The following is a 17029-nucleotide window of genomic DNA, read 5'->3' on the forward strand; positions in this document are numbered from 1 at the left end:
GTTTTTTAGATTTCAAGCATTCCACATGGCATCATTTACCGGTGTTATGGCCCCATTAAAATCCATTCTCTTAACCTTGGTTTCTAAACACAGATTCTTTTGTTTTGGGACTGCCAAACATATTTTACTGATCAGAGCCCTTTCACTTCATTCCAACATTGATAGTGTTAGTTAATTTTCTAATATGTTTTATTCCCTCCAGGTCTAGAATAAATTTTATGCTCATTAAACCTTCTTCTTCTATTGTTAAACTTATAAGGCAATGGTTGCAGTAAGTTAATGTTATGTTTTTTTACCTTATTCTGGTAATTACAGGTATGGAATCTGGAAACAGGCAAGAGACTGATCACTCTGAGAAACCACACAGATGGTGTTACATGTCTCCAGTTTAATGATTTCATTATTGTGTCTGGATCTTATGACAAGACAGTCAAGCTGTGGGACTTCAGTTGTTGCTGACGTTGTCCACGGCCTTGGACATGGACATTATTGAGTCTGGATGCTATGACAAGGGAGTCAAGCTGTTGGACTTAAGTTGTTGTTGACACTGTCCACTGCCCTTGAACCTGTACATTATGGACTCCAATTCCTAGGACAAGAGAATCAAGCTTTGGGATTTAGTTGTACATTATTTGTTGCAGGTTGGAGAAAAGTGATGAGTGTCAAAACTGATGCATTGTTGCCATTAGGAAGAATAAAGGTACTATTCATATCTTTTTAAATGTTGAAAATGGACAGCAGCAGGCAAGTGGGAATTGTGAGAAATAAGCCTATAATTTAATAGTCAAAATCAATGTAAATTGGCCGCCCAGGCCATGGACTGGAAGTCATTGAAATGGACAGATTAAAGTTATATCGGGTAGATATGTATTGACTTTTAATTAAAACAAGGACTTACACTTGATTTTTTGTACACAGGTGGTTGTTGTGAGTAGGCAGTCACTGGGGGGGGATTGTACAGGAAAACAATGTTTTTATGTAGAATTTTGTCAAAACTAATGTATGCTTAAGATTAATTAGTTCCAAACTTAATGTTATAATTTCATTTATATTGCTATATTTGAGTAATACACAAGAAATACCTTAAGTACAAAAGTTACCATTTTGTTTTCTCAAAGTAATTACTTCTGAATTACTTTAGTATGATTAGATACCTTTCAGCAGTTTCTGTACTGTTTACTTGGGCAATAGGATTCAAGTTTTGTTTCTTATCGACTAGTTCTTTCATAGTCAATATCTTCATTATAAAAATTTCAAACTTGGTTCGATGCTAAGAGTAGGTATTGAGAAGAATGATGCAAAAAAATGGCATACAATTATTAAATCTTAAAGAGAGTATCAATTGCTTTTTTATTAGCATGAAACATTTTCATTTAAAGAATAAAAGATAATAATATATATGATTGATGTAGGTTTTATGTATTAATCAGATATTACCATATGAATGAAATTGTTTCGGAAAGTTGCTAAAATGAGCTATTCACAAGCATGTGTTAGAACTAATTGTACCCTCCTTCATGGAAAAACTGCTGCTGGAATTTTTATGAATATTTCCGGATTTTATTAATACATTATATTATATATTTGCAGTCAATGCAGAATCGCTGAAACCTTTTCAAAGTTCATATCAACTATTTTTGAGATTGCATGAAAACTTTAATTCAAGCATTGTATTGAATGAGTACTTGTATAATTGACAGATGGCCTCAGAGCTTATAAATTTAGATAGTATTACATTATATAGAAACAGCTGAGCTTTATTCTTGTCTCCTACTTTAATTTTGGCTGTAATTCTAGACACTATATTTGCCTAACATGGCATGTTTGCAGATTAACTTGTGATCACTGGATGACTTGTTGCACAGAAAATAATTTGATTGTTGTTGTTGTTGTAGGGTTTAACGCCATTTTTCAGCACATTATAGGCTATACATGGCTGCCAGTATTAATGGTGGAGCAAGATCCCAGGAAATCCCCAGAAAGAACCACCGACCCATATTTTGATTGAAAATGCAATTACTTTTTCCATCTGAGCACTTTTTTTCTTAAGAAAATATAGATCAACCTTTACCAGTCATGCATCTTTCTCTATCAACAAAGGGTAAAATATTGTAATTTCATTACAAATTGACCATCAGGAAAATAGACATTTTAATTTCGTTATAAATTGATGATTAGGAAAATAGATGTAATTTCATTATAAATTGATCATTAGGAAAATATACAGTTATCCTATTCACAAAAACACCACATCAGATATTTTTGTAAATTAGAGATTTTAATCTTATTTTTATGCTTTTTAAATATAATATATAATTTAATGGTCTCAGAGATATTTTGTCAGAAATTTTTCCCAAAATTCAAGCAGAATATCAGTATTTCAGGATTTTTTGTGGCATTATCAAATAGGCAAACAGAGATTGTACTGTGCTAGACTAACATGCTATTGTGACATTATCAGATAGGCAAACAATTGTGGAACTGTGCCAGAATAACACTTTGATACAGTACATTAAATAAATACTTTGGTTAGTACTAATGAAAATGAATTGTAAAAAATGTTAAATATGAAAGTCACCATGAAGATGACTACAATACCTTTTTCTTCTCTCACAGAAGCAAATGCTTTTATTTTATGCCTTGGGTTGTGATTCTAGAACCATATGAAATGAAACATGGTTGTGCCTGCTTGTGTTGTTTTGACCTTTAAATCATAAAAAGTTTGCTCATGTGGGATTTTGTTACCCCAATCCTGCTCAAATTTGGTAGCTTTATATACTTTAAAGTAAACCTGTGATACAGGCCTGGTACAAAGAATAATAAGTATAATTAGTACTATTAATAATTACAGTTTTTATTATTAGTATAACTCGTCTAGGTATGTGTATTTTATCATGTTGTCATTCATATTTTCATATATGATCATCTGTTAACAAAGTAATTATTTCTTTGTGGGACTTTTTTGTGCTACAAATATGAAAACTTGTTGCCATTAAGAATTAACTGAAAATTAAATTTGTTAATTTTGTTATATGGCTTGTTAGTGACCCAGTATAGAAAGCCATTTTTTCAGTAGGAAAAATGTTTTCTGCTGACTCGGCATAATTCCATACCAGGTTAAAATCAAACCATGCAATGAATCTATCCATCAATGACTGTAAATGATCTCATTTCATGTTATTTTTTATGATTTTCATGTGGAAATATGGCGGAGAAACAATGAGTTACTTAATGAAAAACTCACGATGTCGTGTTAATATGGTGGGTTATTTATCCCATTAATCAGTTTTAGTTTAGTATCAGCGTTTTATGCTATTCATGTTGACCAATGAAAATGTAAGAAGTTACAACTGAAAAGGTTGCTTTCTTGCTCTTGATAATTCATGATCGTTAGTAATATCCCATACTGGATAATTCATGATGATTAGTAATTTCCCATACTGGATAATTCATGATCATTAGTAACTTCCCATACTGGATAATTCATGATCATTAGTAATTTCCCACACTGGATAATTCATGATCATTAGTAAATTCCCATACTGGATAATTCATGATCAATAGTAATTTCCCATACTGGATAATTCATGATCATTAGTAATTCCCGTACTGGATAATTCATGATCATTAGTAATTTCCCATACTGGATGGTTCATGATCATTAGTAATTGACCTATCGCCAGTTGTCAATCATTCTGCTTGATTGACCAATCAGCGAGCACTATTATACACACCTCCAGTCACTTTTTACGTCTGTCATTTTTCTCCGACAAGCTGCTTCTGTTGATATTGACTCGGCAGTTGTATATATTTACAAATTTCGCAATGGTTTGGAGAAGTCGCCACACTTCACCTGGAGAAGTTGCCCCAAGGATCATATATAGTAATTCTGAGATGTTGCCACATGGTTAAGGCTTTATTTATTTTTGTTTTTCCTCAGCTTAATAACTTATTAAATTTATAAAATGTGCAATTTTTCAACTTTTCCATTTGATCAACTCTGCTTCTGTACTTTACGAAAAATAAGTGTTATCTGTCCCTTTTGCTCTGCTCTTCAGATCATTAGATGCATTTTAATAATATTTGTCGAGATAGTGTTATCAATATTTTTTATTACAGTTACATCTAAAAATGAAACGTGCGTACTAGATGCAGTATAAGTAAATTTAATCATCGGGTGAAAATGAAATAGGCAATCAATAATTTTTTTCTAGTTCTTCATTTGAATGTTTCCAGATCATAAATATGTCATCTAAAAATCTGAACCAAAGAGATAAATTAAACTTTTCGTTTTGAATAAAATCCTTTTCTAATTCACCCATGAAAGGGAAGAGTATATATGAGCCATATTAATACCCATTATCTGTATGTAATTCATATTATTAAATTGAAAATAATTATTTTCCAAGAAAAGTTTTTATTATTTTACAAATATCTTCGCTAGATAGTGTGCTATTATTAGGATTGTTATCAAGAAAATATTTGCACGCTTCAATACCATCTGCATGCAGAATGTTGGTATATAGTGATGTTACATCTAATGATACCAGGATTGTAATTATCAGATAAATGTGTGATTTCATTAAAGGTTGTAAAACACTATCAATAAATTTGGATAGGTTTTCAGTATATGAATTACAACCTGATATAATGGGTCATCCTGGAAAATTTAAAGGTAAATTATGGTCAGGATTTGTATGAGTTTTGGGTAATATGTAGAATTGAGGTGTACATATGTTAAGAGAGAAAGTAGCAAATTCCTCACATACGGAATTATTACTTTTAGCGATCTCATTAATGCATGTTGAAATTTTTTATTTAATTTCTAATTGATGTTCAACTTCTTTAACATAATCATCTTGTTTCACAATAATAATAGTGTTTGACTTATCATCCTTTTTAATCACTATACTGTCGTCATTCATTAGCTTATATACAGACTTAATTTCGTCCTTATAAAGGTTACTATGATATTGCTTTAATTTAGTTAATATCTCTTTTGTGATCGTGTATATATATAAAAATATAAATATGAATCACGTAAAGGATTACTTAATTCTGTTATAAAAAGGTTATTTGGGTGACAAGTTTATGGATGACTTCTCTAACCAATTGGGGCGACTTCTTCAACCACTCTGGGGCAACTTCTCCAGATATGTGGGGGTAAGTTCATCGCATACCGAAATAACTTAGAGAAGTGCAAGCGATGGATAAATGCTCTCGCTTTCTGTCTCTGTCTCAGTGTTGTTTCATATGGCAAATATTGCTCACCACTATCGTCTGGTATATCTTTTAATGTTATCATGCCCGCCATTTTCACAGAATGTTTGTCGGAGGTTAAGAGGTTGTCAAGTAACGTGTTCGGTAGACGGAGCGATCTACTTTTTGGCGTAAGGTCAATTTACAATACTCAGAGCATAAATATCTTCATAATTCAAAATGTTCACAATATAACATTGCCTTCATCAGTGACTAATGCTGCGACATCAATAACAAACCATACAACTCTTTCAAACAAGAACTTACACATGTGAAGGACAAAACTGAAAATTTTAAAAATGGTTTTGTTTATTATATGAAATGTATTGATTGTGAGAAGGATTACATGGGGGAAACAGGCTGAGTGTTAGAAACCAGATTAAGGAACACATCAGTAGGGAGTCATTGGTCATACATGAATATTGTAGCAGTATGGGACATTCGATCGCCCCCAACCAAACCAAGGTGATCGCATCAGAAGACAGTATATGGAATAGGAAGGTGAAGGTGGCGATTTAAATACAGCAGCAGAGGCGAACACTAAACTGGGATGAGAGGCTTGAATTACCACCCATCTACACCAGTCTCCTTGTATCACGTGACCATTATAGGTCATGTGATCGACATTAGTCGCTGCTGGCAGTGTGATATTTCTGAAAATTTCAAATTCTGAAGATATTTATGCTCTGAGCATGAGAAATTTCTAATAATCATGTAAGAAGTTGCCAGGGGTCAAGTAAAACAACACCTTGAGTGAAACAGGCAAGATAATGTCTAGCATTTTTTGTTATCAGTGTGTGTGTGATTATCCGTAATTAAAGACGATTATTCAGTTTACATGTATAAATTGTACTTGACCATTGTTTCATGCATTTAATGCATTTCATATCAAGCTATTTGTTTGCTGGAACCTATGTGATAGATTATGTTTACAGAGCAGTGAAATGAGTGCTTATCCATTTCAGTGGAATCTATGCCATAGATTCCATATGTAAAGCAGCGAAATGAGTACCTATCCATATCACTGTGGAAACCATACATAATAATTCTCAGATGAACAAGTTTGATTTGTGTGTTATGACAGAGTTTCATTAGGAACAAGAGCCAGAGATGGAAGTACTTACCAGACCTGTCAGCCAGTATGACCTACCATTAGGATTACTAAAATGGCTCTTAAATTAACTGCAAAAATATGAAAATATGATCACTGAGGTTAAGTCCTAATACTTTCTTGTCTGGGATCCGTCCAGATAAGGGTCTTTGTTTTAGACTTAATGTGGTTTGCCAGGTAACAAGACTAACTTTACTCATGTTACCTCTGACATTTTAATCTACCCGCATTCATTCAAACTCTTGCCTTTATATTATAGTATCGTGTGAAAATGTACAGTGAAAAAAACAAATTAAAGGCAGAAAGGACATTCAACTTCTTAAACACCCAAATTGCAAAGATGAATTAATGAAAATGAATATTTACATACTTGGTCATGGTTGGGAAAAATAACAATAAAGGTGACAATAACATTTATTGGACATGATGTTATGCCAATTTAAGATTGTTGATTTCAGTCACAATGTGAATTAAAAAACAAATTGTAAAGATAATGCTTTGTTGAGATCTAGCATAAACTTATTAACAAACTTGGACTTGGAACTGCAGTTTCTGAGGAAGTAATTAAGATTGAAGCATACTTTATGAATGTTTTAGTTAAACATCAAACTACACTTCTAAGCTTTTGAAATGCATGTTGTCCAAGTAGACAGTAGCAGTACATACTATTTGTTACATGAATGCTTTACTTGAAAGGCCTTTCCAGGGAGAGCAGCTCTGCATTAGTAATGGGTGCATTTCATTATTTTTGTTTTCCCACCCTCAACCCACCCCTTACAAAAATGGTACTAATAGCTGCCTCGTTTGGGGCTCAACATTAAGAGGTTAGTGTTAGGACTGGTCGGTCTGGTGTCAGGATAATGTGACTGGGTAGGACATCATGCTATATGTCTGTGACATGATGCCCCAATGCTAGGCATCACTATAAACTGCCACACTGCAGACATCTTAGTGATATGACTGAAAAATTGTTAAAGCTACGTTAAAAATCCTAATGACACACACACGCACAGACACACACACACACCTGCACCCACCCTACAAACACTATAGACACTGCTCTGCTGTCACATAAAGCTCTGGTAGATCAAGGTCAACACTGTTTGTAAGAAGTAATGGAACAAACACTAGACACTGGTCTATTGATGGCAGATCACGGTATAGTATCATGACAATATGGCTTCTCACATTTCCAAGCTTGTTAGTTTTGATTTTGATTTTGTTATGAATGGGTCCCACTTTTATTATCACAACAAGTGCAATATAGAGAGAGAGAGAGAGAGAGAGAGAGAGAGAGAGAGAGAGAGAGAGAGATTCAGTGTCCAGTGTAATATTTGTTTTTGTTTTGTTTTGATATCTTTTTTAACCATTATTGTTGATAACATGTGAAGGAAATGGGAGCTAAGTGACTTTCCTTAGGACACAATAGCAGACCTAACCCATACTAGTGTTTGCAGATATCCACCCCATAACCCTGGTTTTACCAGCTTGATACTGTACAAACTTGGCTACCATAGCTCCCTTTAGTGTAATTTTTAAATGGTTGTCTTTTTATTCACTGTCAAGAAAAAGCTGGTGGCAAACACTTAGTGGCAAGTTTGTGGTGTTTCTTCTTTGAATACATTATCCAATTTGTAATAACTTAGGAGTACCTCACAAAGCCAGCCCTCTCATGCTACTTTTAACTAAAGGGAGCTAAAAGATGACTGCCCACCCATGTTGTGGTTGGGCAGAGTGATCTCCCCTTGCCTATAAGATTAGGCGGCAATGAGTAAGAATATACCAGTTATTACTTATGCTCATGTGACATGCATGTTCTTTTCAACCTCATCATCCACTTTCATCTTGGAAGCATACCTGTAGTTGGAGTCCTTTCAATTCAAGGAAAGTATGCTCCATCTCTATTTCCAACAAGCTGACCTTTCATTCATACAGGAATTGTTGGCAGAAAAGGGGGACAAGATGACCCTCTCTCCCTTCAACCACTAAGCACCGGAAAGCAACAAGATCAGAAACTGCCTCAGTACCCAAGTCACCTCCTCCAGACTGAATGTTACTGGCGATTCCTATCAGACTTGACTCTGTTTCTCTTGCGGAGAAATGAGGGAAAGAGCTTAACCAGCAGCCATTACTTCCCTCTCAGTCTTAATTTATACAGGCAGGTTACATGGGTCAAGCATCCCATAATCTGTCCCATCTTTATGAATCAGATGATACTCCTCCCACACACATGGCCTATTTCCATTACGACCGGCATAGGCCATGTTCGAGTGATCATGAGCAGCAGCAACATCCTCTTTCTAGGGCTAAATCATACAACAGCCCTTATCCTAGTGCATTGAGACAGATCTATTTCGACATACCCAGGGATGGTTCTAACATGTTTTCCACCTCATGACTCCCTTATGGCATGATGCCTCATTTAGCTCCTCAGACTTCTACAGACATCGTATCACAATTTTCCAGACAACCTGCCACGGGAAGAGTCTCTTTTCTCAGTGACTGTCTTGAGGTCATGATTTCTAATTTGGGACATACTACAAGTTTAGTGGGCGGCAGATCTCATCACTCTTGAGGCTCACCTTGTACCTTTAACGATGATGACGCTTGTTCTCAGGGAATGTCATCGCTTCTGGACTTTGTGATGTCACAATGTCATGTGAAGATTCAGCCTTCTTGGTCTCCATTGAGGAAGTATTCCACCTTTTAGCCCTGGAGTTTTGCTCACCTCCCCCTACATCAACACAAAACTGAACTATAGTCCCAGCTTCTGTTGATCTTATGACAGAAAAGGAGGAGTCTACCTTCAAGTTACTACCACAGTCAGGGAGAGTTACAGACTTTCTGAACTGTCTTCATGCCAATTGTTGGATCCCAGCATTAACAGACCTTTCTTTACACAAACACGCCTTTCATCTCACTTCTGTCAGTGTTTCTAACATTGTCACATGCCAGCCTTTAACTTAGAAACCCCAGCAATAGATTGGGATATTGCCGCTTTGGGGATGTCCAAACCACACTCCATATATACTCATCAGATAGTGTGTAAGGATCTCTACTGGACTTTTTTCCTTGGCAATTTTCCAACAAGCAGAACATAGCCTCTCATCTCCCACTTCAACATTTACAGGGCATCCATGGGAGTTGGTATCACACATGGCCCCTGTTTTAATTAGGGTGGCACAACACACCTTGGCCAATGCTATCAATGCCGCTACCAATCTACATTTGGCCGAACGGGGCTCTGTACTCGCAACCTCTACCTTCCTAAAGAACCACCATAAAGCCAGACTGCACACACAACCTGTATCATCCAACCTTTTTTTTTGGCCAGATTGAAGAGGTTTGTAAACAGACCACCAAAGAAACAAATTTCCCTAATCTGCCACCACAGTGCCATTACAGGGATAATACAGGAAATCAGGAAAGGGATCCAAAAGCCACTCGAAGGACATGAACCTCCATAAAAAATACTGGAACTCCACTCGGCATAAGCCTCAGCCATCGCAAACCAAACCTAATAAAACACAGAGGGAAGCCTTTCATTCGACTCGGTGTTTCTCCACTTGACAGTCTCTTCCCCGTAAAAAATTATGCCATCTCCAATCTGCCCTTTCCAGATTTCCCGGTAGGAGGAAGACTTCTTGTTTTGCTGCTGAATGGAACAAAAATTGCCACAATAATACCTAGACTCTGCAAGTGGTTCACGAGGGACTCTGCATCACATTTCATACTCCACCTCTGTCTAGAGTTCAGTCATTCACCAGCGTCCCATTGGATCCACTCAAAGGCAACACATTGCAGCAGGAGATAGATAACCACCTTTGGAAAGAGGTGGTGGAACTCAGGGATTCTATTCCAGACTTTTCTTGGTTCCAAAGGCAAATGGCACTCTTAGCCCTGTCATTGACCTCGGTGCCCTGAATTGCTTCATTCATGCTCCTTGGTTCTCAATGGAAACACCATGTCACATTCTAAATGTCATCCAAGAGGGATACTTTGCCATCAGTGTGGACTTAAAAGTTGCTTACCTCCATGTCCCTATTCACCAGGCTTCCAGGAAGTTCCTGCGGTTTGCCTAAAATGACGTGATATACCAAGTCAGGGTCCTACCCTTCTGTCTCATTAACAGCCCCTGGATTTTCACTCATCTCATGAATTAAGTCATGGCGCATGTCTGGACTGTTTCTATGGTGGCAACATCAAGTTACCTGGACAACATCCTTTAAAAACATCCGGTGAATTCTATTTTATATCAAGACTTGAGAACCCTTGTCACATCACTTACCAGTCTAGGTTTTCTTATAAAAGAGGACAAATCAAACATAGTACCCTCCCAACATTTCGTTCATTTAAGTATGGAGTTCAGTACACAGGAAAACATGGTTCATCTCCCTCTGGATCAATCATTGAAAATCTGCAACATGGTGGCTTCTTTTCTCTTAAGGAGAACCCTATCAGCACCGGAATTCCTTCATTTCCTAGGTTTATTCAATGCAGCAGCGGATCTCCTCATCCTTGGTCACCATTTTATGTGTCCATTACAAATGCTTCTTCTGTCTCAATGGAGACACAAAGTTTGCCCACTGGACCAGCCTCCAACCATCTGCTCACAATTGAGGCACCATCTGCAACCTTGGAGCAACCTTTCTTGGCTTACGGCGGGTATACCTCTGCACTAACCACTGCCTGAGACCACAATTTGTACTGACCCCAGCACGGAGGGCTGGGGAGTCCACCTCCTACCATCATTTCGGGATGCTAGCAGTGCATGGTCTCCCCATGAACGACTTCTGCACATCAGTCTTCTGGAAACGATGGCCATTGTGAAAGCTTTTCACTGGTGGCAGGAGCACCTCACTGGCAAGGGAGTCCTGATTCTGTCCGACAACTTTACAGTAGTGACTTATCTCAAATGATAGGGAGGAACCAAGTCCCCAGACCTTTGAGTGATGGTGTGGGACTTTCTAAACTGGTGTGGTCAACAACAAAATCCACATACATTTTTGTGATATACCAGGATGCTTCAACGTTCTAGCCAACTTGTCATGAAACAGTCAGCTGATTCAGATGGAATGGTCTCTTCATTCCTCAGTTTTCACCAAGATCTGTACTTGATGGGAACGACTATTGGAGGACCTATTTGCGACAAGGTGGAAATCCAAACTCCCAACATTTATCTCTCCTGCCCTGGATCCAAAAGCATGGGCAGTTGATGTGCTATCCTTGGATTGGAACAACCTGAAACATATGCCTACCCTCCAACATCACTGATTCCAAAAGTGATACAGAAAGCAAGGGAATCAGCCTGTTGCCTCATTGTCATCGCACCACTCCAATGGGAGAAGTCGTGGATCAATGACCTCATCAATCTTGCATCAGAAATCCGGCGGAAGATTCAGGTCATCCCTTATCTACTCAAACAACAACAACGGCAGTTGTTTTGTCCTTGTCTGGAGCTCCCGAACCTGCACATCTAGATCATGTCAAACAGGCCCTCAGACTTAAACAGTTCTTGCAACCAGTTGTGAAAAGAATCAGACATGACAGTCCTCCACTCTAAAAGCATATGAAGGCAAATGGCACATTTTCACCCAGTAGTGCACAAATCAGCATATTTTACCTCACCAGGTGTCAATACCGCAGATAGGTAATTTCTTCCTCTTGCTCTTCAAAGAAGGAAAATTAGCTCTGAGTACAATCAAAGACTACCACTCCACGATAGCTGATAACTTTTGTTATCATGAGTGCATTACATTGAACAAAACAAGGACTTATCTGATCTACTTGAGTATACATAGCCTAAAGCATTAACCCTCTGCCCCAAGTGGAACCTATCTTGGGTATTAACCTGGCTGAACAAGACCCCCTTTGAACCAATTGCATGGGCATCTCTGGTGCACCTTTCCTACAAGACCTGCTTCCTATTGGCCTTAGCGATGGCAGGCAGAATTAGTTAAATACATGCCCTGTCCGCAGACCCCAATTACCTGCAGTTCCAACATGATGGGTCAGTCTTACTCATGACATCTTCCTCATTCATGGCCAAGAACTGTCTTCCTGTCTTCCTTCCATGGGTAACCAGACTTTTGTCTCCCTTGGACATATCAACTGAAGGCCACTTACAAGACCCAGTAAGATCTTTGAAGTGGCACCTTATTCGAACAGAGCTAGTGCATTCAGGGAGATTGCACCTTTTTCTACCTCAGAAATCAGGACAAAATGATATATCAGTTCAATTATCTCCTCCTGCATCAAGTGGGTTATTTGCTCAGCATCCAGGGAAATAACCCCAGCTCAGATGAATTTTTCTACGCATCTGAGCTCATGAGGTTAGGGCAGTTGCCACCAGCCTAGCATCTGAATGAAACTTTTCTCTAACTGGCATCATTCAGGCAGTGGGATAGAGATCTGAGTCCACATTCTCTCGCTTTTATCTCTGAGATCTCTCATCCCAAAGGGCCCAATTCAATCTGGTAGGACCTATTTCTGCAGCTCAACAGGCCACACTTCCAGGTCGATCAACAGCGTCTTTAACGTGGCTTCTTGACTTCCGGTGGAGGGGCCGAGTGGTCTAAAGCGCTGCCGTTACAGATCACTGCCATCAAACCTCTGTCTGCGTGGGTTCAAGTCTAAGATTCAGCCATTGTGGGTATGTGAGAAAGCTTGCCAGTAGCTTCTAGTGGGTCAGTGGTTTTTCCAGGGTTCTTCCTCCACCATTAACACTGGCCGCCATACATAGCCTATTGTATGCTGAAAAATGGCGTTAAACCCAACAACAACAACTTCATCTGGATCTGCAGGGGTAAAGTTTTTTCCCTTTTTGAGGCCACGCCCAACAGATGGAGTCCCCTCCAGTCTGGTTACTTAGATGCTGTCTCAATAACTTAGGGGACCAGAGATGGTATCTCCAGGATAAGGGGATGTTTCTCCCTCCATCTCTTAAGGTATTATGATTGGGTAATGTATTCAAAGAACAAACTAATTTTTTATAGTAAAATGTTTCTTTGAAAATACTTAGCCAATCATAATACACATACACCCTCACTGCCTCCCCGCAGTTACATCCTTAGGGAGCATGCCTTCCATTCCAGTAATAACTGGTATATTCTTACTCATTGCCACCTAGTCTTATTGGTAAGGGGAGATCACTCTGCCTGACCACCACATTGGTTGGCAGACAACTTTTAGTTCCCATTAGCTAAAAGTAGTATCTGGGTGGGCTGGATTTGCAAGGTAGTACTCCTAAGGTATTTTGATTGGGTAAGTAGTTTTGAAGAAACATATTTTACTTCAAAAAATTGTTTGTTTTTTGGTTGTGATGAGCATTATGTTGCTGGAAATCAGCACAAAATCTTTAGTGTTTGGGAAGAAAAAATTGATTATGGCCATCTGGTAGCCTGTGTGTAGATTAATCATTGGAGGAGTTTGCAGTATGTTCCATTTTTCATGGTTTCACATTTATATCAGTGTAATAAAATATAAATTCAGTGTCTGATGTTTTTGACACAATATACAATTAGTAATGTTTCCCTTTTTGAGATTGGCAGTAAATTGTACTGAAATTTTATTTTATTGTCCCTGTAATAGGTTGACCATTGGGTTGTGGAACAATCCCAAGGTCACCTTACAATCTCACATAATCTAGGGACAATAAATATAATGTATGAAAAAATAGCACACACACACACACATACACACATGCACACATTCTTATAGTTTACAATCTCTTTATATAGAGAAATACAATATACAGTATAGACTTTGTGATATTATAGTGATTTGTTCCTGTATACCATCAAATCGAACTCTATGAAATATTTCTTGGTTAGCTATTAGCTTATAATACAAACACATTGTATACTATAACATGATGCATTTAAACATATATTTGAATTATAAAACATCATTCCTAGTTACTGGTCGAATAATGGTTCCCAAATCAACTTAAAAGCTTCTTTCTTTTCAGATTTGGTTGCAATATATTTTTCAAGATTATACTGGTCTATAAGAAAAACTTCCAACTCATCTAATCAAGCCGTACCCCCTTTCATTTTACATGTATAGATGTAATATTTGGCTAGAAGAAAACAAAAATAGAAAGGTTCATTTTATTCCATCTCTACTTGTATCTCACACTTGGCACAATTTCTATGTTCACGCTATTCTTACTGAAATGTTTATATTTCTGCTTATAAAGTGGTATATATATTTAATCTGAGAAGAAAATCCATGGTTGCATTTGATCCATTAAAGTGCCACAGTTGTTGCAACAAGTTCATAAATCAAATGCCAAGAACTTAACATTGGGTTTGCCTAGCTGGGACAAGAGTATAGTCAGAATCCTATTGTGAAGCACCATGCCATTCAGAAAAATATGGATGATCTAATTAATGAAACGTTATCTGCAACTTAAGGAACTATTCACACTTTTAATTAATTAAATTGTATTAACTGATTAAGCCCACTCCCAACGTGAAGAAAATAATGATAGTTTTAATTAATTGAGCCTTATCCATTGATAAGCTCACCCCAAACATTGTTTGCTAAATAACTTTCACATGATAGGACCTATGATTGGGGATATACATATACTGTGTCCATTTGTTGTTTGTTAAATATTTTCATAGATATATATTATCATGCATACATGTATTATCATTGTGTTGTGAAAATTTTGATGTACAGATATTGTACAATTTTTGTGTCACTACAAATGGTTGTGAACCTAGAAAAATCATTGCGAAATCACCTGAGTGTCAGATAATGGATACCATATTTCCATAATGATCAGTTAATTTCCATTTTCATATCATAGTATTTACACCTTAACGTTTATATGTTGTTTATTATATTCAGGTAGTGTAGCTATATTGAATGGTTTTGTATGAATTATTTTATATATTTTTATTAGAAGTATTTGTTGGTTGTTGTACTCAGTTTATGTTGTAGACATGTGATCCTTGTTGTCTGTAATGTAGGAATGTTTTTTATGTAATAAACCATATATATTTATTTACAGTATAAACTCCAATTCATTTTGCAGGAAGAGGGGATGGGGGTTCAGAATTATGTAAAAATTTGTAACTAAATTATTCCTCAGAGGAAAACTGAATATAAAACTATATAATGTAGAAGTTACAATTTGGACAGTTATTCCATCTTTTATTAACTTTTAAAACAAATTTTAAACAAATAATGTGTACTATTTGTAAATTTTCGAGACGTTTAGAAGATGGTATTTAATAAAGATGACTTAGTATGTTGGTATTGCTACTGTATATGCTCACTTAAAAATTGGATCTACCTGCAAACTGCATAGACCCTGATCTACCATCATATACTGTGCCCATTGATATGAGTCCATTTAGTTTGTTAGAAGTATTCTGTAGAACAAACAACATAGACCCTGATCTGCAAGCAATTTATGCTAAAGGAGATCAGGGTCAATGTTGTTTTACAATTGGACCCGACTTGTAAGAGAGTATATACAGTATTTTAGTGCCACTACCAATTACAAATGCCATACTTTTATCTAAATTACTGCCAGTATGCGTAAGTAATTAATTTTGTATCGAAATCGAATATTTTCCAAACAGGAATAATATGAGGTTTTATCCCCAGTATACTCACAGTATGTGTGAATTATCAAACGTGATGAAATATATTTTGAAGATTTTTTTCAATAAAAGGAGTAATTATATCATCTCATGATTTGTCCTTATTGAAAGTATTTAAGAGTTTTAGAAGCTTGAGAATTTAAAATAGTAAAATGCAATTGCATTTAAATTATTCTGAGGGCAGTATAAAAATAGAAAAATGCAATTGCATTTATTCTGAGGGCAGTATGAAAATAGAATAAAAGCAATTGCATTAAAATTATTCTGAGGGCAGTATAAAAATCGAAAAAAGCAATTGCATTTAAATTATTCTGAGGGCAGTATAAAAATAGAAAAATGCAATTGCATTTATTCTGAGGGCAGTATGAAAACAGAAAAAAGCAATTGCATTAAAATTATTCTGAGAGCAGTATGAAGATAGATAAAAGCAATTTCATTTAAATTATTCTGAGGGCAGTATGAAAATAGATAAAAGCAATTGCATTTAAATTATTCTGAGGGCAGTATAAAAATAGATAAAAGTCAGTTGTGTTTAAATTATTCTGAGGGCAGTATGAAAATAGATAAAAGCAATTGCATTTAAGTAGCTCACAGGGTAATATGTATTTTTTCTTTCACCTGTAATATTGTTTAAACTATCATACTGTGTATGGCTTCAAACAGATATTGAGGACATTGACCATTTTGAAAATAATTGTGTATGTTATGTCAGCTGTAGAGTACTGAATGGCATCAGTATTTTTGGGGGTTCATTTTTAGGAAGGAATATAGACTCTCTAGTTATTTGTTTTAATGATTTCATTGACTTTAGAAGTTAAAAATAAAAACTTATCAGTAATAGTTATTTTGTTTGATTTACTTTTAAATCCTTTCAAAATATATGACTGAATGTATTTAACTATCCACATCTTTTCTCGCTTGAAGATAGTGCAAGAGTAACTTATTTGCTTTTCTTCCAGATTTTTCTCCCCCCTTCCTTCTTTTGCTTTGAAGATTTATTTATTATGTTTCCGCTTTTTATCATTCTCTTCTTGATCAT

The 17029-nt window shown here is 36.4% G+C and overlaps 1 protein-coding gene across 1 annotated transcript in view; it reads left to right on the top strand.

The window, feature by feature from the left end:
• The window catches only part of LOC149804125 (uncharacterized), a 71063-nt gene extending 54237 nt beyond the window's left edge, over nucleotides 1-16826 (top strand). The window contains exon 14 of the mRNA XM_089954092.1: nucleotides 316-16826. Within this exon, the coding sequence (XP_089810218.1) occupies nucleotides 316-459 (144 nt within the window). The 3' untranslated portion in view covers nucleotides 460-16826. The remainder of the gene's footprint in view (nucleotides 1-315) is intronic.
• The last annotated feature ends 203 nt before the right edge of the window (nucleotides 16827-17029 follow it).

The sequence above is a fragment of the Sinohyriopsis cumingii genome, chromosome 3, assembly GCF_028554795.1.
Source record: "Sinohyriopsis cumingii isolate HCF-2022 chromosome 3, ASM2855479v2, whole genome shotgun sequence".
Lineage (NCBI taxonomy): Eukaryota > Metazoa > Mollusca > Bivalvia > Unionida > Unionidae > Sinohyriopsis > Sinohyriopsis cumingii.